This window comes from Mus caroli, unplaced genomic scaffold, assembly GCF_978045245.1.
Source record: "Mus caroli unplaced genomic scaffold, Mus_caroli_1 scaffold_8, whole genome shotgun sequence".
NCBI classification, from domain to species: domain Eukaryota; kingdom Metazoa; phylum Chordata; class Mammalia; order Rodentia; family Muridae; genus Mus; species Mus caroli.
The window spans coordinates 11,682,631-11,706,216 of NW_028227263.1; the positions used below are offsets into that span (position 1 = coordinate 11,682,631).

Sequence of the window (23,586 nt, forward strand, 5' to 3'; positions counted from 1 at the left end):
ATTAAAATGGAGCCAAATTCTGCTTGCATGCAGTTCCTGACTTGGTATTTCTGAGGTCAGGGGCCTCACCTCCCTCCCGTTAAGAGGTGTCTTGATATTTTAGGAAACCCCTCCCCCTCCTCTAAAGCTCTTCCTCCCGAGGACCGGACCCCGTTAGCATCACAGGGAACCCCCTGCCTTGTGCGGTAGTGCTATTGTAGTAGACTCTTTATGCCCCTGTCTAGGCTCAGATGTCACCTGTGCTTAGCCATGGGTCCTACTTTTGTTCAGTTGCTATTAGAAAGCACTCGGATCAAAAGGCACCCAGGGGAGGAAGCATTTCGTCAACTTACATTTCCAGGTCACGGTCCAACCACTGAGGAAAGTCAGACAAGAGCTTGAAGCAGAATCCATGAAGGAGGGCTTGCTCTCTGGCCCATGCTCAGACACCTTTATTTTTCATCCCAGAACCACCTGCCCAGGAATTGGCACTGTCTACAGCGAGGTGGCCATCCTAAATCAATTAACAGTCAAGCCAATCCCCTACAGACATGATCAAAAGCCCCTTGATTGAGACTCCCTTCTCAGATGACTCTAAGCTGTGTCAAGTTGCCAGTTCAAACTTACAAGAATACCGAACTTCTTTGCCCAAGACTTTTGGTCAAACCTATTACCTAGGTTCTTTTTTTTTTTTTCTGGTCCCTTGTGCTCAGGCCCTGAAGACACTCCTCCTGCTATTAACCATACCAAACCATGCCTCCCCTGATCCAAGGAGGGACTTGGCATGTCACACCAGGGAAGCAGGGAATAACAGGTCTGAGCAGTGTATCCCAGATCACAGCTGCAACAAGCCTGTGCTCTCCCATTCCCAGATGTAAGGCCCATTGTTTCTAGGAAAGTGCATAGTAGCCTTACCCCATCTGCTAGAGTAGAGTCCCCATCTGCTCCCCACAGCCCAGGAATAACCGTTTGGTCCTTGCAGGAGGTTCTATAATGGCTTCATCATTCTTTCTGACTCGGAGACCTGGCATTCAGGTCTTCTCTTCTCCTCTGCTGCTTCTCTGCTGACTAATAAAATAGCAAACATTAGTAGAAAAGGAATATGTCTCTTTCTGAGAAGTATGGTAATCTAGAAGAAGTAGACTTGGGGTAGTTAAAAACTGTTGCCACCTTCTGGTAGAAGGCATGAAGGATGTCCTGATAACCCAGCCTTCCAACCAACAAGACTGGGAACATGCACAGCCCCATCGAGGATGCCAGCCCCTCACACGTCTTTTAAATGTCATTATTTCTTTCATGTGATTGATCCCCTTTGAAGTCTTTCCACTTGGATACATTTCCTTCAGAGCTGCTGCTTACATTTTCTAGTGATTTGAAGGCAGACAGGAGGAGGCCTTACAAGTATTTCACCCGCAGATATCAGATGGCTGTTTTAACTCAGTGTTGCAAGGAAATCTCTGACTCAGCTAATACAACATTAGGGAAGCCACTGAGACCATAGCGAGCAGAACAGCGCTCCTGTGCATTCCATGGCACTGGTCCAGGATGCAATTAATGGGATCCTTAAGGGGGAAAAAGTTTCTAAACTTGTATAGAGCTGTAACCCCATAAGCTAAAACCCCTCAGTGTCATGAAAGCTGCCGCAGTGACTTCTGGTTGGCAGTTTTATCTTATTGTATACATTACATGTCCCGGATGTTTATAAAGTTCTCAAACAGATTTAAAATTTAACAGCTTTGCCAGTATGCATGGTAGGAACAAATGTAAACAGTGCTTGACAGACCAGTTCATGGGATGCCTTAAATTGTCCTAATCACTGGCTAATTTAGTAATTATATCTATGCTACAAGTAAGTTCATTCACAAGAGATAGTCTTAAGGACTAACCTATTATACTGAGACATGGATGTCATTAGCCTCATGCTGCCTGGTTATATTAGTAGAAGCTCTTCAGAGCACATTACAAATAGAAGGTTGAGGACTTGGGCAGCACTAAGCATTCTATGACATTTTCTTCTAAATTGCACAGATTCCAAGCTACCAGGATGCTCTAAAGATCATGGACTTCAGATATTCACTACACAAAACAATACAGGCCTTCTGCTAAAACAAGCAGAGGGTGTTAATCCGCATCTCTCTTTGCCAGAAAGCCATGTCCTCCCATGGTGCAGGAGCTACTGCAGGAGATGAATTTCTTCCTTGTTTTTATTTCAGAGAGTATGATACAGCTCGTCTTTTATCAATTTGGATACTCTAAAACAGGCATGCTCAAACCAGGTATGGTGGCCTAAGCCTACAACCCCAACACCAAGGATGCAGAAGTAGCAGGATTGGCCACCACAGGCTAAGGCCAGCCTGTCTACAAAGGCAGTGCCATGCCAGCCAGGGCCACATAGAAAGACCTTGCCTCCAAAAACAAGAAAGAAGGCTGATGAAGAAGGCCCAATTTAAAGAGTGCTTACCTTGCACCCATGAGTGCTTGGGTTTGATAATTAATATAAGAGAAAGAAAAAAAAAGGAGAGAGAGAAAATGGAGGAAAAGGGGACAGAAAGATGGAAGGAAGAGAGGGAGGAAGGAGGAGAGAGAGGGGGGGAATGAACAAGGGATGAGTAAAAATAAGAGAAAATGAGGACTCTTGGTGCTAACATCCTCCAGTCTCATTCTGACATCCAGTCCTCTTCCCAGAATGCACTAGGTCAAACACCTGCCTTTGCTAAACAAGGGTTTCTTCCTCATTCACCTGGCTAGACCACAGGGACCTAGCCTGAATTTTTCCTCAGTTCATCTGCATACCCTAAATCAAAGGTAGACCACCACCCCCGCCCCCATGTTTTAAACAAATATTGCAGACAAGTACTGTACCACTGAGCTGTACACCCCCCATCCCTCTCAGAATGGTTCATTCTTGAAGGTCACATCTATGCATCTGTTTTTAAATGAGCAATTTCCAAGTCCTTCAATGATTCTGGAACAGTTCATTACAACACGCCCTTCAGGAGGAATCCCCTGGAAACCCCAATGTGCTGCTGATCTGAGATGCTCCCAGCTTCCCCAGACCTCCTCCTGAGAAGGCTACATGAGTGCTCCTGGTAACGCCTTACCTGGTGGTTCACTTAATAGACATTTTGCTCTTGTGCCAAGGGAAACGGTTCTGGGGCAGGTTTCCATCTCAGGGTCTGGGTGACCTTATCCTTGGCTGTCATTTGGGTTGTGGACATTTTCATTCTGAGAGCCACCACCTCATAAGACCCTTCAAATGGACCCCATTCCCCTCCTCAGGAATGCACGAATCGCTGCTGTAACGCTACCACCTGTACTCTGAAGCCAGATGCTGTGTGCGCGCACGGGCAGTGCTGTGAAGACTGTCAGGTGAGTTCAGCTTAGCCTGAGGTGGCCGACAGTCTGGGTGGCTCCAGTCAGGTGCCATCGGAGCAGTAGGGTGGACGGGTTCCCCAACTTCATCCCATCCTGAGGAGCTACCCTTTCACCACCTTGCTGCTCTGTTAATCATCTGACCTGGTAAAAATGCACATTTTAATTGCTAATTCTCTGTGATAAATTGTCTGTGGGCTAAAAATTAATAGGACTGAGAAACCCAAGCTCAACCTTAATGCGTCATTTATGCAAATAAGGGTCTTAGCTCCATGAGGAGAACAACAGGAGGAGAACCTGGCGCTATCCCGGTCGCTCAGCTTCATGCCAGGTTTACCTGCCTGACACCAATGTCTGGCATCAGGCAGGTAGCAGAGAATCTATGCTGATGGTTTCGAGGCTGTCTGTACCAACAGAAAGTGCAGGCCATCCTGAGTGCCAGAGTGGCAGTTTCCCGGCTCGCTGTTTATGCTGCTATCTCTGTTCTTGCTTAGGCATTTCCACCACCATTAATCCTGTTTATTTCGAATACATGTCTGACGGGGGGGAGAGGCCTGAGCATTAGCGGCTCCCGGGATAGACTTTTATGCCTTTATACTTAAGCATCGGATCTTGGCACAAAGATTGCAGGAAACTCCCTGTTATCCACCCCACCCAAGCACATCATTTAGAAGTGTGTTATAATGATATGTATTTGGCCTCTCCTGATGTTCACTAAGTTCTGAGGAATGCTGTAAGAAGTGAGCACCCCCATGTGCCCAGTTACTAGTGCAGGAGAGTGCCAGGAAGGGGATAAGAGAAGGTGAGAGCAGCCAAGCCTACACTCAAGATGTCACGAGGAAGAAGGGACATGTGCTGATGCCCAACGACCATCCACTTGTGTAGCTTTCAAGCCATTCCTTTCAGGCTTTACACCTTCCAGGAGTTGGCAGGTGAATCTACACTGCAGCCTTTGGGAGTCTGCATGCCACCAAGCAAGCCTGGGGACTCGGTGTCCTTGATTATGTAGCTCAGACAAGCCACCCTGAACCTTAACTTCTCCAGCTGCAAAAGAGGAGATGCTAGTCAGAGGTCTAACAGACCTCACTTGGTAGCCACTCTCATGGCTGTTGCCACTTCCTGGTGCTCATCCCCACCCTCCTCCTACCCTCCCCCGCCCCCGCCCCCGCCCCTGCCCCCGCCCCACTCCAGATTTTCCAGCAAAGTCAGAGAGGGCCCCAGTTCTTTAATGAGTTGACAGCTTACCACTGCTGTTGGGCTTCTGATCTTGCTGATTTTTCTACCTCCCCAGCAAATGCCTAAGGATAAGGACAAGTGTCAACATAAAATATGTGATAGTGTCAGCAACCTGAGAAAAGTCCACCTCTTCAACATATAAGAGCCATCTTGTCTACTCCTTGGAGAACCCTATTGTTACCTGTTGTTCCCACATGAGCTGTTCTTGGTTCCCCACACAGCCTCGTAACACAAATAGAAACCACGCAAAACCATTTTAAAAGATCTCTCATCATCAGAGGGGATGGCTTTGAAATCCCCACCTGTTTGTGTGACTGTAGTAGGCCTGCTAGATTCTGCCCCAGGAGAGCAACTGAAGGATGCTCCCTTCTACTTGGTACAATGTGCTATATAAGGCACCTTGTTCGTTTCAGCTGAAGCCTCCAGGAACTGCATGCAGGGGCTCCAGCAACTCCTGTGACCTCCCAGAATTCTGCACAGGGACCGCCCCTCACTGTCCAGCCAATGTGTACCTACATGATGGCCACCCGTGTCAGGGCGTGGATGGTTACTGCTACAACGGCATCTGCCAGACCCATGAGCAGCAGTGTGTCACGCTCTGGGGACCAGGTAGGTGGCCTCTCCCAGCTCTATGAGGGACACTGGAGAAGGATGCTTTAAGCGCAAGAGTCTGTCTTTGCTCCTTGAAGGAGGATTCATCCTCGAGTGCCCATTCTGTTCCGCAAAGACGCTCAAACCCTGAGACAGGAGGTCTGCTTCTGCAGGAGGCAGGGCTAAGATTTAAGCTCGGTCACCTGGTCACGGTGACCCAGCATCTAGGTGTACCTCCCGTGAGCAAATGAGGCCTTGATCGAAAGTCTCATTAAGGTTCTAAAAATAATAATAATAATAGATTAAAGCTTGAGGGGAAAACCCTTCCTGTATGTCTCTGCCAGGGCTCCACCCTGAAGTCAGCTCCAGGCTCTCTTATGGCAGCCTAGACACTGGAGTCTCACTGTTTCAGAGCCTCACTACTGCAGAGTCTCCCAGACCCCCAGGCCTCACCACCTGGGGGATCTCACTATCCAGGGCCCTCACCCACCTCTGGAAGCCTCACTACGGCATAGGGGATTTATGACTAGGAGACCACCCCAGGGAGGGTCCCATTACCTGGAAACCATTCTGGATCTGCTCCATTTACAGCTCTCGGGATCCTGGCTAGGAATTCCACTGGGAATGTTTCCTGAGTGTATTGCAGTTCTTTCTTTCCACTGTGCTTGGCAGAGGCCTTACTTAAGGCTGGGAGATGACCTCAGACCTGGCCAGAGGCCCCGGTGCCAGCAAGGCCACTATGGTCAGCCAGACTGAGACCTAGGGCTGAGCCAGCTCTTGGAGAAACTGGAGAGTTTCTGCAAGGTTCTGGTTTCCAAAGGGAGTCAATCAAGGCAGAAAACGATGACTAAACACAGAAGTCTGGTTTTAACTGCCACGTGGGTACAACGCCCAGACCTGGAGAGTCCTCAATGCGCAGCAATGATGCCCCTTGCTTGGAGCTTTCTGAGGAAGAAGAATGTGTGGGATGGACACAGTCGCTCCCATAAGTGGATGTGCTGAGAGATGTAGAACAAAGAGCCCTGAGACCCCCCTTGTCCTTCACATTTCCTCTTTAGAGGCTTAGTGCTGGCTGGTCCTCTTACCTGATGCCCATGAGATCGTTCAGACAAAGCAAGGTACCACTGTTACAGTGACAAGCACTAAAAAGACACTCATTATACCAGTATCAAATGGTCATAGGATTCTGAATGGATCTCAGACACCTTTTAGGCAAGCATGGTCACTTTAGACAGGGGCTACTACAACAGACCTCAGACATCTCTAATGGGCCTCCATTTCCAGCCCTTCTATAGGCGAGAAGCACTTATCTCGGGTTACAGTGGCTGTTCTGGTACTCCCTTTATGGGAGCTGTCCTTGGCCAGCGCACCCAGCCCTCTGAGCTTTTTCAGTGCCCAGCTATGCTTTAAGACCTGGCCCCAGCACCAGAATGAGCTCAGATGGAACAGCACAGTGTTCCCCACGCCACTGTGCTATGTAACTCGGCTGGCTGTCATGGTGACCAAAGCAGGTATTGATCAAGGGAAAATAAATTTAAAAAGAGGGGGAGACAGATAGACAGGCAGGCAGGCAGACAGACAGAGATTGAGAACAGTGGGGCTAGGAGATGGCTCAGTCAGTAAAGTACTGGCCAAACAAACATGAAGACCTGAGTCCTGATATATATTTACATATGCATACATACACACACACACACACACACACACACACACACACACACAGAAAAAGCTGACATGGCAGCACAAGACTGTAGTCCCTGCTGTGAGGACACAGAGACAGAGGACCCCTAAAGTTTACTTTAGCCAGCCTTCCCAGTCACCAAGCCCCTATATATGAGAGAACCTGTCTCAAAAATTAGAGAAAGAAGTGACAGAGGAAGACAGCCAATGTCGACCTCTGATATCACATGCATATGCAAGGGGAGGGCCAGGGAGTGGAAAGGAGTGTGGACAGAGACAGAGAGGGGTGCACACTAAATATGCAGAAGCCAGTCTGATTGACAGATGAGCTTCTCAAAAGCCAGAGCATCAGCCTTCTTGAATGTCCCACATCATGGTGGCTGAAGCTGAAACCTGGCAGCTTTTATAATCTGCATCCCAGAGAACCCCACCCCCACCAGCACTTAGCTTCTCTCTCCCAGCTACCTTCTCAGTGGTGGCTGGGAATGATTTGACCCAGGTGCAGTGAAGTCACCAGGAGTGGTTCTTTGCACAGAGCACTGAAGAAATCAGATTGGCCAGGTCTGGGGATCTACCTCAGGCAGGGACTCTCTGGGTTTCAATGTAGCCCCCACTGACCTTTCTCAACACAGATCATAAAAGAATATCCTCAGAAGAGAGGAGACCCAGAAGGCCTCCAGCTGTGGCCATGACTTCTTGGAACTCCTACCTCCCCTTGCAATACAGCGTGGCCCTTTCCCTCCATTTTGGTGGGACTACCTGGCTTTTCAATTAAAGACACTATGTGTGTTCCCTGTGTCCATAGCCTTAGTGGCCCAGGACAGGACAAGTCACAACATACAATTCTGTAGATCAGAGTCCTCAGATCTGAGTGCTAGCAGGACATAGCACATCCAGAGACTCTCAGGGAGAGCGTTGTCTTGCTGACTTTTCCAGCATTCAGAGGTTGCCTGTGCTCTTGACTCTTGGTCCCCCCTCCTTCAAGGCCAGCAATGCAGCAACAGTCTGTCTGTCCATGTTCTCTGACCTCTGCTTCTGTAGTCTGATTATGCCCTTCCTGTCTCCCTTGTAAGTATTTATGTGATTATATTAGGCCCACCCAAGTCTCTATCTTTATATCTCTCCACCTTAAGCTCTAATGTAATCATCTCTGGAAAGTCCCTTTTGTCGTATAAGGTCCAGACTGATATGGTCCAGACTGGGGAGGATAGACTTGTATTGAACAACTACTCAAGACTCCTTCAAAAAGCTCCTGAACCTTCTTGTAGCTAGTATTTTATATGCCTGTCTTAATTAGGGTTTTATTGCTGTAAAGAGACACCATGACCACTATAATTCTTATAAAGGAAAACATTTAATTGGTCCTGGCTTACAGTTTCAAGAGGTTTAGTCCATTATCATCTTTCTGGGAAGCATGACAGTATGCAGGCAGACATGGTGCAGGAGGAGCCAAGAGTTCTACATCTTGATCTGCAGACAGCAGCAGGAGACTGTGTGCCACACTACACATAGCTTGAGCATAAGAGACCTCAAAACCCACCCCAACAGTGAGACACTTGCTCCAACAAGGCCAAACCTCCTAATAGTGCCACTCCCTATGAGCCCAGCATTCACACACTTGAGTCTATGGAGGCCATTTCTATTCAAACCACCACACCACACCACACCATGCACATAACATCATGAATGGAGCCCATACTCTTCTATGTAATAGAATACATGGAGGACCCGTCCTGGCGCTCAGCACCATGTAGATCTAAATCAAATCAATGCCATGTAAGTGTGCTCTCAAGAGATGCTCACGTCTTTGAGGCTTGTAGAAAAGGCTCTGAGAGGGCAGGACAATGGGTAAGATGTGGAGGGGACAGGAGAGACAGCTTGGGGACAGGAGAGACAGCTTGGATTGGGGTTCAGAGTAGCCAAGTTGAAGTAATCTGAGAGAAACTGCCGTACAGTAGCCATCTGGAAGAGGCTACTAGTGTTTCCAGCATCCAGGATGGGGTAGAGGGAACCCAGGGGTGACAGGGCCAAAGCAGGAAGTCCAGGGAGTTCTGTCTATACAGAACTGTGACTTGGACGGCAGCAGAGATTCTCATCTGCCGTTCATTCTCTGGTTTGTTAAACATTTGCTGATGTCCTGCTGGGTGGAAGACGCTGACACAAGAGCCTGCTGTGCCAGAGGAACATACTTTCTCTGGTCCCAGCATGCTTTGCTCAGGATGTGACTCCCTCAATGCCCCATCCTCTCTACCACTACTCCTAAGCCCTGCCCTGGGTGGATGTAGTCCCAGGGGCAGAGGTGACTTCCTGGGCTGGGACCCTGGCCAGCCAGATGTGCTGGACTGGTTGGTTCAAATGAACTTTCCATGATTCAGGAAGGAAGCCTTTGTCCAGGATACATTTACAGTGTCTCATCTTCCTACTTAGCAGCAAGAGCCCAGATCTGGACCATGTTGTGTAGGGGGCCATTGAAGACCTCCAGGGAAGGGGGGGGTCACTCAGAATTCTATAACTCCTCGAGTTGTTGCTTGGACAGCTATGCCCTTCACACCCAGTGACCTGTCCAAGTTGTTGAGTCATACTGAATTCTCTGGTTACACCTAGGATGTCTGGTACTCATGCTTCGGAGCTGGCGACCCAACGCTGACCGGATAAAGCCCTTCCTTCCAGAGAACTATTCCCTTCAGAGATGGGCTTTTCTCAGTCCGGCATTAGATGTCAATAGAATACTCCTGCTTCCAGGTCTCCCTAAAAGTAAAGCCATAGAAAATTCAAAACACATGCCTGCGACTCTCAAGGGGCCCTGTGAAGAACTTTCAGAATACCTCCTGTGGGTTTGTTCCTTTAGTCATTTTTTAGTCTTATTATTGATATTGTTGAAGAACTTCCTCTAGCTGGGACAGTTTTTTTTCCCAACCACATCTGTGTTGGAAAGTGCATGCACACACACGCACACACACACACACACAGGAGCACAAGTCAACAGAAGTTGACAGCAAGCTGCATCCTCAGCCACTTTCTAACCACTCTATTTTCTGACACAGTCTCTCATGAACCCGAACACTGATCTGGCTAGAGCAACAGCCAGTGAGTTCCCCGGATCTTCTTGTCTCTACTTCCCATTGCTGGGATCTCAGGAATGTTCTGCCAGGCCCAGGTTTTTGTTTTTTTAACATGGGTGCTAGAGATCTGTACTCAGGTTCTCATGCTTGTACCGCACTTTGCCCACTGAGCTGTCTCCCTAGCCCAGCGTCTCAAGATTTTAGATGTTGGTTATTCTAGACATAAACGTTGTCTGCATTGAGCGTCTTATCCCCAGTTCAGTCTTAATGTTCGGGAAGACCCTCTCGGCATGGCATGACCTTGACTCCTGCTAAAAGAGAGCTGGGATAGCTCTTCGGGCGGCAGGTTAACTTTCAGCAGTGTTGTTTGCCAGACTCTCTAGCATAGCGACGGTGAACATCACTTGTCAATACACTTCATAGGTGTGTTATGTAATCGTCACGTGCCAAAAGTCACTGATCTCCCTTGGAGAGGTCCCCAAACATGTAATTATCAATATTACCACCCATCAGAACCTACTGCCATTTGATTTATGCCATGTCACCTGGTCAAAGGGGTTTTATGGGCTGGTAAATATCCAATGTTTATCTATAAGGCTGAGGCTGGTTTATACGAGCTTGTTTCCTTGAAATCCACTGGGCCCTTATCCATACTGATCACCTAGAGTAACTACCATTTACAGAAAGAAAAGATGCAGGAAGAAAGAAAGTCACAGGAAGAAAAGATATTCTGCCAAGAGGTATATTGCCGGGGAATCAAGAGGATCTTGTCCTACTGTGTAAGAAGCAAATGATAGAATTGGTTCATTTAGACTCCATTTCCTGAGAAAAGCAAAGGCCAACTTGGAGAGAACAGAAGGGCAGATGCCATCTGCTTATGCCAATGCCTTTGTCTGTAGATTTAAGTGACAGGGAGCTGACAGAGAGAGGGGGGAGTCAAGAGGCCTGAAGTAGAGCAGTGTGTTTGCAGAGGATCATCTTAAGGAGAGGCTCAGGATGAGCAAACCAGGGGCTTCATTCAAAACGTTATCATCTTCATTGTCTTCTCAAAGGACATCATGACACTGAGAACTTCCAGACTCCGTTGCAAGTGTGAGCCTCAGCGCTCAAAGCCAAAGCTGGCGATTAAAATGCTGAGCAGTTTCAAGGCTCCCTCCAAGAGGCTGTTTTATCTCCTGCTAGAGGCTGAGCACTGAGTGTTCCGTTATTAAGAACTCAAAGGCCTTAATGGATGCAGCACTGGAGCGATAAGAAAACTGTTGCCTTTCTGTCCTTGAGATAGATGTGCAATCTCTCACCTTCATGAAGACACACAGCCCAGAACTTTTAAGTACAGCAACTTTGAGCCCACATGTCTGCCTTTGCAGTGTCTTACAACTGGATAGACAAGACTTATGCTTTTCAAATTCTAGACCATTCTGCCTCGACGATAAACACCAGCTGGCAGCTGACATACAATAGCCTCGCAGAACACTAGCATGTAGTTGTCCTGATGGACTAGTGAGAGATTGAGAGCATCGGCTAAGAAGGCCATCTGTGACTTGGTTTCCTTTTCGTGCCTTTCCTTTGGTGACAGGTCCTCTGAAAGTCAAGCTGCATTCCATTACAATCCCCCTGCTTCTGAGTTTTTGAACTTGGACTTCATCTCTGAGGGAACGGCTATTTATCTTTCCCAAAAGCAAAGCCTCAGACTTTGAGTGACTTATACAGGGTGGCACAGCAGCACTTCATGTGATGCCAAGGAACAAGAGAACATCCACAGCTATAAACACAACACTGAGATGTGTCCGGGTGCTTCATTTGCAGAGAACAACTGGCAGCCTCTGGGAGTGTTAGAGACAGGAGGCTGCCCCGGTGGCATTTTGTTCAGTTTTTCATAATACAATGCTGTTTGTAGTCAGTGGGGAAAAAAAGTAAGATAAAATACAAGTAAGTTTCATGAGAGAAAGAGGATAAGAAGAAAGGATCCTAACCAGCCTCCACAGGGAAGGAGAACTGGAAGAAGGTCCTGAGGGAGCCCGCACCCTAGATCCATAAAACATACTGGTTGATTTAGACCATGTACCTGCATTGACTCTATTGTGTAACCTGAGAGATAGACTGCTCTGGCCAGAAAGGAGTCTTAGTGTCCATCCTTCTGCCATCACATTGGAAAGTCAGCAATACCTGGCCATGTAAAATGGCCATTCTAGATGGAAAACGTATTGGAAGCAGGAGTATGATAGAAACACTGGGCACAACCATCAAACGCTCTCACGTCTTCTACCTTGCATCTCATTGTTAAAAAAGCAGAGTTTGCTTCAAATAGTCAGGGGAAATCTCTCTCCACTGGCTCTCCTGTATAAAGAAGTTACTCCATAGAAGGGTGTAGCTGGTGAGCTACACTAGTAGGACACTAGAGGGACAGGGAGCAGTGTTAAGAGGTCCCCATGAGCTCTAACTGGGAACATATTGGACCCAGAAAGTAGCCCAGAACCCTGCATAGCATCAGCCTACAACCTAATATTGGGAATAGCCAAAGGAGGAATGAAAATTGGGCAAACTTTCAACTGTGTGCATCACTGTAAGTTTGATTCGAATTAATCTTTAGCCTTGAAATATCTGTTTCTTGTGAGGGATCTCTCCTCACAGCCCAAAGACTCTACAGTAGGAAACACTAGGCAATTGGATGAGGACCAACATTTCACACAGAGCTCTGCTACTTCCCTCCCTGCCTTCCTGTCCCACCCAGCACCATCCAGTTAAAAGAGCAGCTTCAGGGTACCGATGGGAATTGCCAGTCCCTGGCTGCTGGAGGACGGAGGAGGTAAAATACCCCATCGTGCTCTCCATAGACAGGAACACAGAAAGGATACAGGGTTGTTGCATAGCCCCGGCCTGTGCCACAGTCAGGCAGCTCTATCCTGTCTCCCAGTTGACAGTGGTAGAGGAAGTCATGCCTTGCTCCCATCTGCACGTCAGTTCCCTTTGCCTCTTCACAAGCCATTGCTGCGCTCATGGACAGACGTGTCCTGGCTACACGTGTGTCAACAGCAAACAGTAACACAGTCTCCCGCTCCTCATCACTTCCTGGAAGAGACACACAGTTAGCCTCGGGATGCTGGGCGGTTCAAGGTGCTGGAGAGAGCATTTTATTGGCCGAATTACATGAAGCTTGTTACTTCAGAAACTGCCATCTCTTTACAAGTCACTTTAGGGCGTAGGTAGCATGTTTGTGTGTTTATATGCATGTTTCTGTGCCCGTGGGCAAGATATCCAGTGGTATCCACAATCTTTATTTTCTAAGAAACATTCTCCCTAAACCTGGACTTCAGCAACTCAGCTAGACTGACTGTCCAGCAAGCTCCAAGAATCTTCCTATCTCTGCCTTCTCAGCACTGAGATTGTAGGTGCACATTGCTGTGCCTGGCTTTGTACAGGGACTCTAGAGATCTGAACTCAGGTCCTGGAAAGCACTTTAGCAACCACGTCTCCAGTCCCCTCTCTAAAATTCATCTTTTCGGTTGTTTTAAATTTTTTCCTTTCTTTCTTTCCTGGGATAAGAAGAGTCAACAAAAAGGCTTGAAACTGTCCAGTGCCTCTCTGCAATATGGCACAGTTGGAGGGAAATCCCTCTGGGTGTGCACAGACTCTCTGGGGGAGTTACCCAGATGGTCACTATCTAAGAAGGAAGTGAGGAACAGCTGGCATCATAGGCAGTCAAGCAATTCATCAGGAAAGGGTCAGTGGACACAGAACCAAGTGAAGGAGATTGAGTCTGTGGTAGAAAAGGAAGATGCCGTGGAGACAAAGTGCCTGTCTTTTTCTGCAGCAGAGCATTGGTTCTGACTTGGACTGGCATACCTGAACAAGGAGCCTCAGACGGCCTGTCTAAAATGCTTAAGAGGCATAAAGAAAGGTATTGTGGGGTGGCACACACCTTTTATCCCAGCACTTGTGAGGCAGAGGCAGGTGGATCTCTGTGAGTTCTAAAGCAGTCTGGTCTACAGAGTGAGTTCCAGGACATTCAGATCTACGTAGTGAGACCATGACTCAAAACAGAAGAAACAGAAGGTCTGGAAGGGAGAGGCTAGGACAGAGGTCAAGGCCAGGCACAGGCCTACTCACATGGAAAGAGGGTAGCAATGGTGTGTGCTTTTGCTGTTAAATGAGGTGACCATTTCTGCTAGGAGCTGATAAGGGTCCAGCACAGGTTAAGGAACAATGGGTGTGATTGAGGAGGAGGAAGAAAGGAGCCCTGGCCATGGACCAAATCTGATTGAACTCTAGATTGTATTGTCATCTTGGAGGGCTAACAGAGAGACTCCCTGGAGTTGGGAGCAGAGAACACAGGGCATGTCTGGACTTTGGGAAGTCACCTCCTAGTCACTGAAAATGCTGTGAAGGGACGTGTCCAAATCAGATGCTGATGTGAAAGGGAAGGCAGGCCAAGACCACGTGGCCAGGCACGGTTTGATCTGCCCTATTCTCCTGACTCCCTCGCTATTCCCAGAAGATACTGTTATGACTGAACTACAAGAGCCCTCTGAAGCTTTGGTTCTGCAGCTCTCAATCATGTGCTCCCCTTTCCTGCCTAAAAGATGTGGTTTTTAAAATGCCCACTTCTTGGGTCCTCTGTGTGCTGTGACTCCACCACCACCATCACTACCAGGGCATCTCCTTCTATGCACAGTGACTATTGGGTGTTATAAAGCTATGGCCTGTGAGAACAATCTCGGCAGAAATGACCATTCATTCACTAAAGCCAGGGCTTATTCTTGGAGCTCTGTAGGACTGAAAACAAAGGGTTTCTGACTCCTTTACTCTCCCCTTGATCTCACCCCCCTACACACACACACACACACACACACACACACACACACACACACACACTAGTCATTACTACTCCTTGGAGCCTGCCTAGCTTGCCTTTTCTCACCGGAACTGTGTGGGATGTTGCTACAGAAAGTAGCTTCCCCTGGTCTGCAGCCAACCAGCCAACTCCTTCCTGCTCTTGACCTGAGTGGATTGCACAGCCAAGCCTAATCTCTTGAGAGTCCACACATACCTTGGGTCACGCTTCTCAGCCTACAATACAGAACACCGAGTGGGCTTGCTCTGAGCGGAGCCAGGAGAGAATGCCAGCTGTAGATCCTTCCAGGTTTGCACCAGCCCACTCCTGAGCCAGCTGGGTACTGTGTGCCACTAAACATGGAATATTCCTTCCCTCTCCCCACCCCCAGCCTGGTGCTGCTTAGAAAAAGTCAGAAACGATGATGAGGGAGGTGCCATTGTGCTTCTGTTCCAGGTGCTAAACCAGCTCCTGGCATCTGCTTTGAGCGAGTCAATTCTGCAGGAGATCCTTATGGTAACTGTGGCAAAGACTCCAAGAGCGCCTTCGTCAAATGTGAGCTGAGGTACGAGGCCACACCCCCTGCCACAATGGCACTGCGCCTGCTCACATAGTGGTCACTGCTCCACACTGCCCTTATTCTGAGCTTGTCTATTCTTACCCCTCCAGAGATGCCAAGTGTGGAAAAATCCAGTGTCAAGGTGGTGCAAGCCGACCCGTCATTGGTACCAACGCTGTTTCCATAGAAACAAATATCCCACAGCAGGAAGGAGGTCGGATTCTGTGCCGGGGGACCCATGTGTACTTGGGTGATGACATGCCAGACCCAGGGCTTGTGCTTGCAGGAACAAAGTGTGCAGAAGGAAAAGTAAGTCCCCCAGTTCTCACTTGCATCTTCATGTAAGTCTGGAGCAAAGCCCACTGGAAGAGCCTGCTTAGGAACTAGGGGATGAGCTCAGCCGATCTTCCTAAAACTGCTCGGGAGTTTGGTCTCTGGGATCCAACTCTAGAAGCAAAAGTACCTAGAAGAAAAAAGTCAGTGAAGCTGGGGTCCCAGTCTGACCATTGAGATGCAGATGTGGGGACAGTGGTTTGTTTGTTTGTTTGTTTGTTTTACCCTTGTATTCAGGAGGGCTGCCTGCCAGGAAGTGACTTCCTAAAGAAACACAACTGTGGAGCTTCTTGCTCTGGGGACAGATGTGCCAGAGCTCTTGGGAACTTTTCTCACCTGGTCAAAATGAGGAAGTCAGATGCATCCTTTAGAGACTATAGAGAAAAGAGGAACAGAGGAGGGGATGGAATCAGCAGAGAGGCGGGGGAATCCTTTGGGAGAACAGGGAAGAGGAAGGCTGAAATGGTTTGAGAGTTAAAAGCAAGTTCAGAACTTTTAAAGAAACTAGGGTTTTTATGTTCTGCCACATTGGTTTATATATATGCACGTGTGCAGGTGTGTCAGGGCAGGTGCACATAAATATGTGTGCACTTGTGCATTGATTATGTGTGTGTGCATAAGCATATGCATGTGTGGTGTATGTGAAAGTCTATATGTGTGCATGGTGTGTGTGTGTGTGTGTGTGCGCAAGAGTGTGCATGGCTGCACTCATGAGCCCCATGGACAATCTTAACTACATTCCTTTAAGCATTTCTTCCTTTCTCCCCCACCCCCCGTCCCCCACCCCTGCTTTGAGACAGGGTCCAGCTCTCCTGCCTGGACTGCACAGACTCCACAAACTGAGCTCCCACTCCGGTCTCTGTTTTGCTTTTGTTTGTCTTTCCATCAAATTTTCCATCAGATTAAATGATAGCAAATGAATTCAATGTTTCAAGGGAAAAAAAATGATAAGCCATCTGGCATTTTTAGGGCTCATTTTTCCCAGGATCGTGAAGTCCCTCTCAGAGGTCATGATGAGGAAAGAGCCCAAGGTCTTCCTCACAAAACCCTGGGGGCCGAAATGCCCTCTCCACATGGCTCCCATGTGTCCTCAGCCACAGACACTCTTTCTTCATTTTTTAAAATTATGTTTCTTTTTTTTTCTGTGTATGAGTGTTTTGCTTACATGTATGTCTGTGCACCACATACATGCCTGGTGCCCACAGAAGCCAGAAAAAGACATTAGATCCCCAGGACTGGAGTTTTATACACTTATAAACCACCATATGGGGGCTGAGAATCAAACCTGAGTCCTCGGGAAGAACAGCCAGTGCTCTTAACTGCTGAGCCACCATCTCTCCAACCCTAGACATGCTCTTTGAAGAAGATTCCACATTCTTCTGATCCACCCAAGGACATTAGCGTCTGTTCGGGCCTTGACGTTATAGAACATATAACATATAACACCCATTTCGTAATCTACAGTCTGAGAAGCCAGGGCTGCCTTATTCAAGCGCTGGAATCCCAAGATTGCTGCTGCACATACAGGTGTCTTTGACCTTGCCAATAGGATCAAGACTACACAGGGCCCTCCCAGCAGAATCCTTCTGTGTTCGGTGCCCTCCCCGGAGCTTCGTTTTCCTTGCATGTGTGTGGGTGTGTGTTCTTGTGTGTGAGGATATGTGTGTGTGCACATGCATGACAGTCTCTCACCTGCTTGGAACTTGCCAAGTAGGCCAGACTGGCTGAACAGTTTGCACTTCCTGTTCGTACTTCCCCAGCTGTAGGATCACAAGCACACACCACCCTACTCCACTGTTTATGTAGGCTCTGGGGCTCTAACTCAGGCCCTCCTGACTATAGGGCAAGCACTTAACTGACAGAATCATCTCCCAGCCCCTGGGGTTTCCTTACCAATGAAGATGCACCAGTCTCCCCCTCCCCTGACCCCTGCTATTGTTTTCTCTGAAGAGCATTCACCATCCCTTCTGCAAACTGAGATGGCCACCTGCCCATGGGAAGGCTGTACTTACTGAAGCTGCTCTGTATCCTAAGCCGTGACGTCTTCTTCCTTTCTCTTTACCCACCTGTATGTAGAGTTCTGGGAGAGAAAGATGCTGAGCACTGCTGAAGTGGCAGCCACTTCCAACTGGCCAAGGCCGTTCAGCAAATCTGAATGGAGCCTCTGCAGTGCCTGGATAAGCAGGACCCTGGGGAGCTTTCCTGTCAGTGCGCTGTGTCACCAGTGACCCAAAGCCATGAAAAGAGACTCATGAGAAAATCAGTTATAATTTCTCACTTCTAGAACTCTCTTAAATGGCACTAAACATAAAGATCTCAATACTGTTCACACTGGACAAAGTGTCGAGTCACACCCCAGGAGCTGTGTCTGACCAAGAAATAGAAGTTAACCTGCTCCGTCCCTGCTCACAGAAATGAGAGCCTGCTCCAAGTTTTCCTGGCTTTCTCTTTCATGTCTGTGCATGGAGGGTATTCAAGGATGTGTCCGCATTTGTTGCAGCCTCCAGTCTCTTTTGGTGACAGCCACCTTGTTTCTTAAGACAGGCTCTCTCACTGGAACCCAGGCTCACCTACTAGGTTAGGATGGCCGGCCAGGAAGCTCCAGAGATCTACCAACTCCAAAAGCCCCCTATGCCCACACCACCACACTCGGGTTTTTGGTTTGGGTTTGAGGTTTTTGTTTGGTTGTTTGGGTTTTTTGGTTTTAACATGGGCTCTGGATCCCTAGGTTTGCACAGCAAATACTTTACCAACTGAGCCATCTCTCCTCAAGCCTCCTGCTTTCTCTCTCTGCTTTCTCTCCTGCCCGTGTGAGGGAGGGGAGCGGAGGTGCTGAGCCCGTGCTGTGTGTCTCCCACAGATCTGCCTCAATCGACGATGTCAGAATATTAGTGTCTTCGGCGTTCACAAGTGCGCCATGCAGTGCCACGGCCGAGGGGTGAGTACGTCAGCTTCCTCTTCCCAGCCTGCCCACAGTCAGCCAAGAGGTCTTAAATGTTCAGATGTATCCATTTTATGTGCTTGAATATTTTGCCTACATGTATGTGTGTGTGTGCCTGGTGCCCACAGAGGCCAGAGAGAGGGCCGGATTCCCTGGAACTAGAATTAGGGATGGTTGTGCGCTACCATAGATGCTAAGAATCAAACTCGGGACTTCTACAAGAGCATCAAGTGCTCTTAACCGCTGAGCCATCTCTCCAGCCCCTGCTTAACACCACAGAAGTCGGTGAGTGCCTTCTCAATGTTCTCTTCCAGAGGCATTAACTGTCTCTGACCTTTATGTAGCAGGAGAAATGTCACTTTCATTTAACAAAGAAAATCAGATTGAGAGGTAATTATCTTTTGAATTAACATTCTGCAATATAAAGAAATAATTTTGTCATCTTCAAAGTAATTTCAGAGCTAACCTTGCCTCACAAAGGGCTCACATTAGCATTTCAAGCAGGGTCGTCCCTCTGGCTCCCAACAGCCCAAACTCCTGCTCCACCAAGAAACTTTCAAGAAGGATAAAAATGAGGATATCAGATCTACCGACCACTTGTTCTTGAACGCCCTTGCCATGGGTTTTGACCACCACATGCTGCCAAGTTCAGGGAAGCTTTAGGCAAGGACTCTAATTATTCGAAACGTAATTTATTTTTTCCTGATGCAGTTAATTTTTTTCCAATGGGATGGTATTAATCTTGATTAGCCGCACCAATGGCTCATTTGTCCTCCGGAAGCCTTTTCTACAGAAAACGTGCTCTCAATTGTATTTTTAGAATATCTAGACACTTGAGATTATGGGGGTTCTTTGTAAAATCACCACCACGCTGTAACCATGATAGATCGCCAGACTGCCTCAGACAGGCATGTTGATGTTGTGTACAGCTGACTCAGTATCAAATGGATTCTCTTCATGTCTTCATTGAATTATAGATTTCTTTCTAATGGCAATGGATGAACTAGCCTGGCCCTTTTGATTTTACTAGTGAGGCCAAGGTCAATGTAGTAGTGAGGATGTATGTGTCCATAGTAACCTTGCTGGCCCAGAGAAAGTAGAACAAGGGCCTCTTTCTCTGGTATCTATAGGTCTCTTGTACACGTTGGCAAACTCTAAAGACTGTATTTTCCAGAACAGCCAGCTAGGACTTAGTATAATGGTTAATCTTGATTGTTAACTTTCTGAGATCTAGAGTCTCCTGGGAAATGAGCTTCTAGGGATGCCTGTGGAAGATTATCTTGACTAGGTTACTTGAGGTGAAAAAAGCTGCCCAGTGTGGGTGGCATCATTCCCTAGGCTGGAATCCCAAACTGTATAAAAAGGAAAAAAGTGAGCTGAGCACAGCATTCACGGCTCCCAAACTCTTGATATGAATGTGAGGTAACTGCCTGCTTCAAGCTACTATCACCATGATTCCATATTTTGGTAGGCTTGGAACTGTGAGCCAAAATAAACCATTTCTCCTTTACATTTTTTTTTCCTTTCAGAGTAATTTATTACAACATCAGAAAAGAAGCTAAGACATTTTAGTAACAAGTAGTTTAGCTGCAATCCCTCTATGATGAGACCAGGCTTACCACCAGTACTTCCAAGAAGGGAATCTAGATAGCAATTTCCTGCCTCAAGCTAAGACCACACCAGGCAGGGGGTGAGCCTCATAGATGGTTTGCCACATATGCAGGATGTACCATAGACACTAGAGAGCTGTCTGTCCTACTAGCTCTTGACCAGCCCATGTTATGTGGACACACCATCCCTGCCATATGAACCTCAGTCTCATCACTAAAAGTCCTGGGTTAGTCTATTCCTTTAAAACCATTAGAAAAACATCTGTAACCCAGTGATCACAGGTGTTCTGTAAAAGAAAGTCCTGATTAATAGGAGTGTCCTAGAAAGCTCATCCCTGCTTCTCACAGGCTTTGTTGACTGCTGGCCTCCACAGATGAAAGCAACTGGACAAGTGATTGGATTCTTCACAAAAGCCAGTTAGATCAGGGAGCCACCACAAGCAAGACAACAGACTGTCAATGTCTTGTTTGCCTCCCATTATTCAGGCATATATTTGGCCCCAGTGTTTTTATGCAGGGTCCTGGAGTTGGTTCAATAGTTCCACCGACTTCCATACAACAAGCCACCCAGAAAGTCATCACCTGTGACTTACAGTGTTTAAGTGGAAGGGAAGTATACATACCAGACAACCGTCTGGGATCATAGTCCTTGATGTAGGCAACTCTTTCCAGTTATCCTACCACTATCCCCTCCCACTCTCACTCCCACCCCCAAATTTTATCAGATGGACCTTTATCTAAGGCCCCCAAAGCTCAGCCTACTTAACATAAAACAAGACATATACACTCCTGTGACTCCGTTGGTAGAGTGTTCATCTAGCATGTACAAAGTCCCAAGTGTGATCCCAAGTACCTCATAAAGTAGATGTGGTGGGACATACCTATAATCTCTTAGCATTCAGAAGGTAGATGCAGGAGAATCATAAATTCAAAGTCTTTCCTGCCCATATAGCTAGTTTAGGGCCAATCTTGGATACATGAGACCCTGTCTCAAAATATAAAAATGAAAAAGAATATATAATTTATATATACTTATATATAATAATTTATGTATGTGTGTATTTATAATAATTTGTGTTTATAATAATTGTATATGAATATATATTAAAATATAAATTAAAAAATTTAAAAGTGGTCTTCACACTCAAAATCAATTGGTTCATATCCAGTTGGGTAAGTTATATAAACATCAATAGTGAATCCAAGCAGAAGAACTACCATGAGTGACCCTTGTCAAGTAGACTCCTGGGTCCTTACATAGGAACTCTGGTCTCCTATTAGGGTGCATTATCCAGGAACATCAAGGGCAAAGGCACCCTCTACTGCCATCTTCTTCTTAAGTAAGAATTTTACTGTCTGCCTATTGTGACTAGGAGGCAGGTAATGGCCACAGAGGGCTAAAAGAGTGGGCATTTGGGGATAGGAGTAGGCTCACAGAAATGTTAGCAGACCCCTGTGAACTTCCATGGACATTAAAAGACAGAAGCCCAGCAATAGGCCTACTCCCCCATCCCAGCCTGCTGGAGTCCTCTCTGAATCTCCTGTCTGAAAGAGACAGGTCTGTACCATAGTGGTCTGATCCTGGGTCCCTCCTTATCATCAAGAAGGTAACTCCACAGCTTTCCAGGGTTGAAAAAGAAATGAGACCAGGTAAGGGAGCTGGGTCCCCACAGCAGCTTCCTCAGCTCTTCTGGCTCTACCCAACTCACTGACGGTGCTATTTGGAGCTGATTCTTAGGGAAGTGTTGTATTTACTGAGTCTACGTGTGTTGCTGAGGGACTCTAGCAGAGTATCCTTGTTTTTGTGTGTCCTAACCCTGTCCCCTCTGGATGTTTTTCTCCACTTCTGCCCCTGAAGGTATGTAACAACAGGAAGAATTGCCACTGTGAAGCCCACTGGGCTCCTCCCTTCTGTGACAAGTTTGGCTTTGGAGGAAGCACGGACAGTGGTCCCATCAGGCAAGCAGGTAAATGTGGCCCCAGCATCCCAGAAAGTAGATGATGGACTACTGGGAGCTGTGGATATTGGACAGGCTTCCTCACTGTGGGACCCTGAGTGTCTCTGTTCCAGCCTGAAGCTTGCAGGTTCTAAATGTTATTGTCCTCGCCGGCCTTCCCTTTCCTTTGGTCCTGATCCTGTTCAATGCAGCTGAGGTGCTGAGCTGGCTATTTTCTCTCCCTGGGACACTTTTCTCCATGGTGAGCTGCCAAATATGTACTGAATGTCACTGTCATTTCAAAGGACTTTGTAAAGGGTAGGTAGCTCTTGTGTACTGCCACTTCAGTGCAAAACTCTGATCAGAGGAATGATAAATAGCATGAGGGTGGGGAGGGGAACAAGCAAGAAAAACATCAAAAGTATGACAGCTACCTCTTAATAAAAAAGATGGTTTGCACTGCGGAGCTAAGGGTGGTAACATCAGTAAAGTGCTTGTACTTGAATGTGGGTCTACAGAACCCACCTAAGGTGTTAAGCATGGTGGTGCATGCTTGCAATTCAGAACTAGGGAAGGAAGAGAGAAGACCATCTCCGGGGCTTGCTGGCTAACCAGTCTAGCCAAACTGGGGAGCTCTAAGTTCAGAGAGAGACCCTGTCTCCAAAACATGGTGCAAGATAGCTGATCTCAGCCTCTCGCTTCCACATACACCCACACGTGTAGACACACACCACACAGGAGAAAGAGCAGCAGTCAGAGCAGTTGTCACATTCATGGTAGCTGTTTGCATTGAGCAGTTGGTTGTGGGCAGATAGGATGCTAATTAGTGTGCACTCTGCCATCTGCTCTTTACATAGTTCTACAAATAGATATTTTTTAAAATTGAAATATAATTACATCATTTTCCTCCTTCCTTTCCATTCCTTCCCTGGGATCCCTGATCCAAGAGAGAGAGAGAGAGAGAGAGAGAGAGAGAGAGAGAGAGAGAGAGAGAGAGAATGAGAAACAGAGAGAGAAACAGAGAGAGAGAGAGAAACAGAGAGAGAGAGAGAGAAACAGAGAGAGAGAGAGAAACAGAGAGAGAGAGAGAAACAGAGAGAGAGAGAGAAACAGAAAGAGAGAGAGAGAGAAACAGAGAGAGAAAAACAGAGATGTATAAATATATAAATATATGCTAAATCTGTTTATGTTGCTTGTAAGTGTATGATTTCAGGGCTATCCACTTGGTATTGGATATCCAATTAAGGGGCTCATTCCTGGGGAGGATTGACTCTCCCATTGCCAGCATTCCTTAGTTGCTTGCTGTTCTTTGTCTAGGGGTGGGGCCCTGTGGAACTCCACCCTTTCACATTAGCATGTAGATTGGTATCATCTTCATCTAGGCCTCATTGTCCCACACTCCAATGGTGTTCATCAGCCTGACCATGGCTTAGCCACTCAGTCAGCCAAAATCCA

The 23,586-nt window shown here is 47.3% G+C and overlaps 1 protein-coding gene and 1 long non-coding RNA gene across 2 annotated transcripts in view; one reads left to right on the forward strand and one right to left on the reverse strand.

Annotated features, from left to right (window-relative positions):
- Nucleotides 1–23,586, forward strand: part of Adam12 (ADAM metallopeptidase domain 12) — a 356,891-nt gene that overhangs the window by 297,028 nt on the left and 36,277 nt on the right. Inside the window, exons 13-18 of the mRNA XM_021167906.3 lie at nucleotides 3,259–3,348; nucleotides 5,001–5,196; nucleotides 15,208–15,316; nucleotides 15,421–15,619; nucleotides 18,504–18,581; nucleotides 22,053–22,161. Of these exons, the coding sequence (XP_021023565.1) occupies nucleotides 3,259–3,348; nucleotides 5,001–5,196; nucleotides 15,208–15,316; nucleotides 15,421–15,619; nucleotides 18,504–18,581; nucleotides 22,053–22,161 (781 nt within the window). The remainder of the gene's footprint in view (nucleotides 1–3,258; nucleotides 3,349–5,000; nucleotides 5,197–15,207; nucleotides 15,317–15,420; nucleotides 15,620–18,503; nucleotides 18,582–22,052; nucleotides 22,162–23,586) is intronic.
- LOC147002840 (uncharacterized) overlaps nucleotides 12,894–23,586 on the reverse strand; it is a 46,985-nt gene continuing 36,292 nt past the window's right edge. The window contains exon 3 of the long non-coding RNA XR_015047798.1: nucleotides 12,894–12,989. This is a non-coding gene — a long non-coding RNA (uncharacterized LOC147002840). The remainder of the gene's footprint in view (nucleotides 12,990–23,586) is intronic.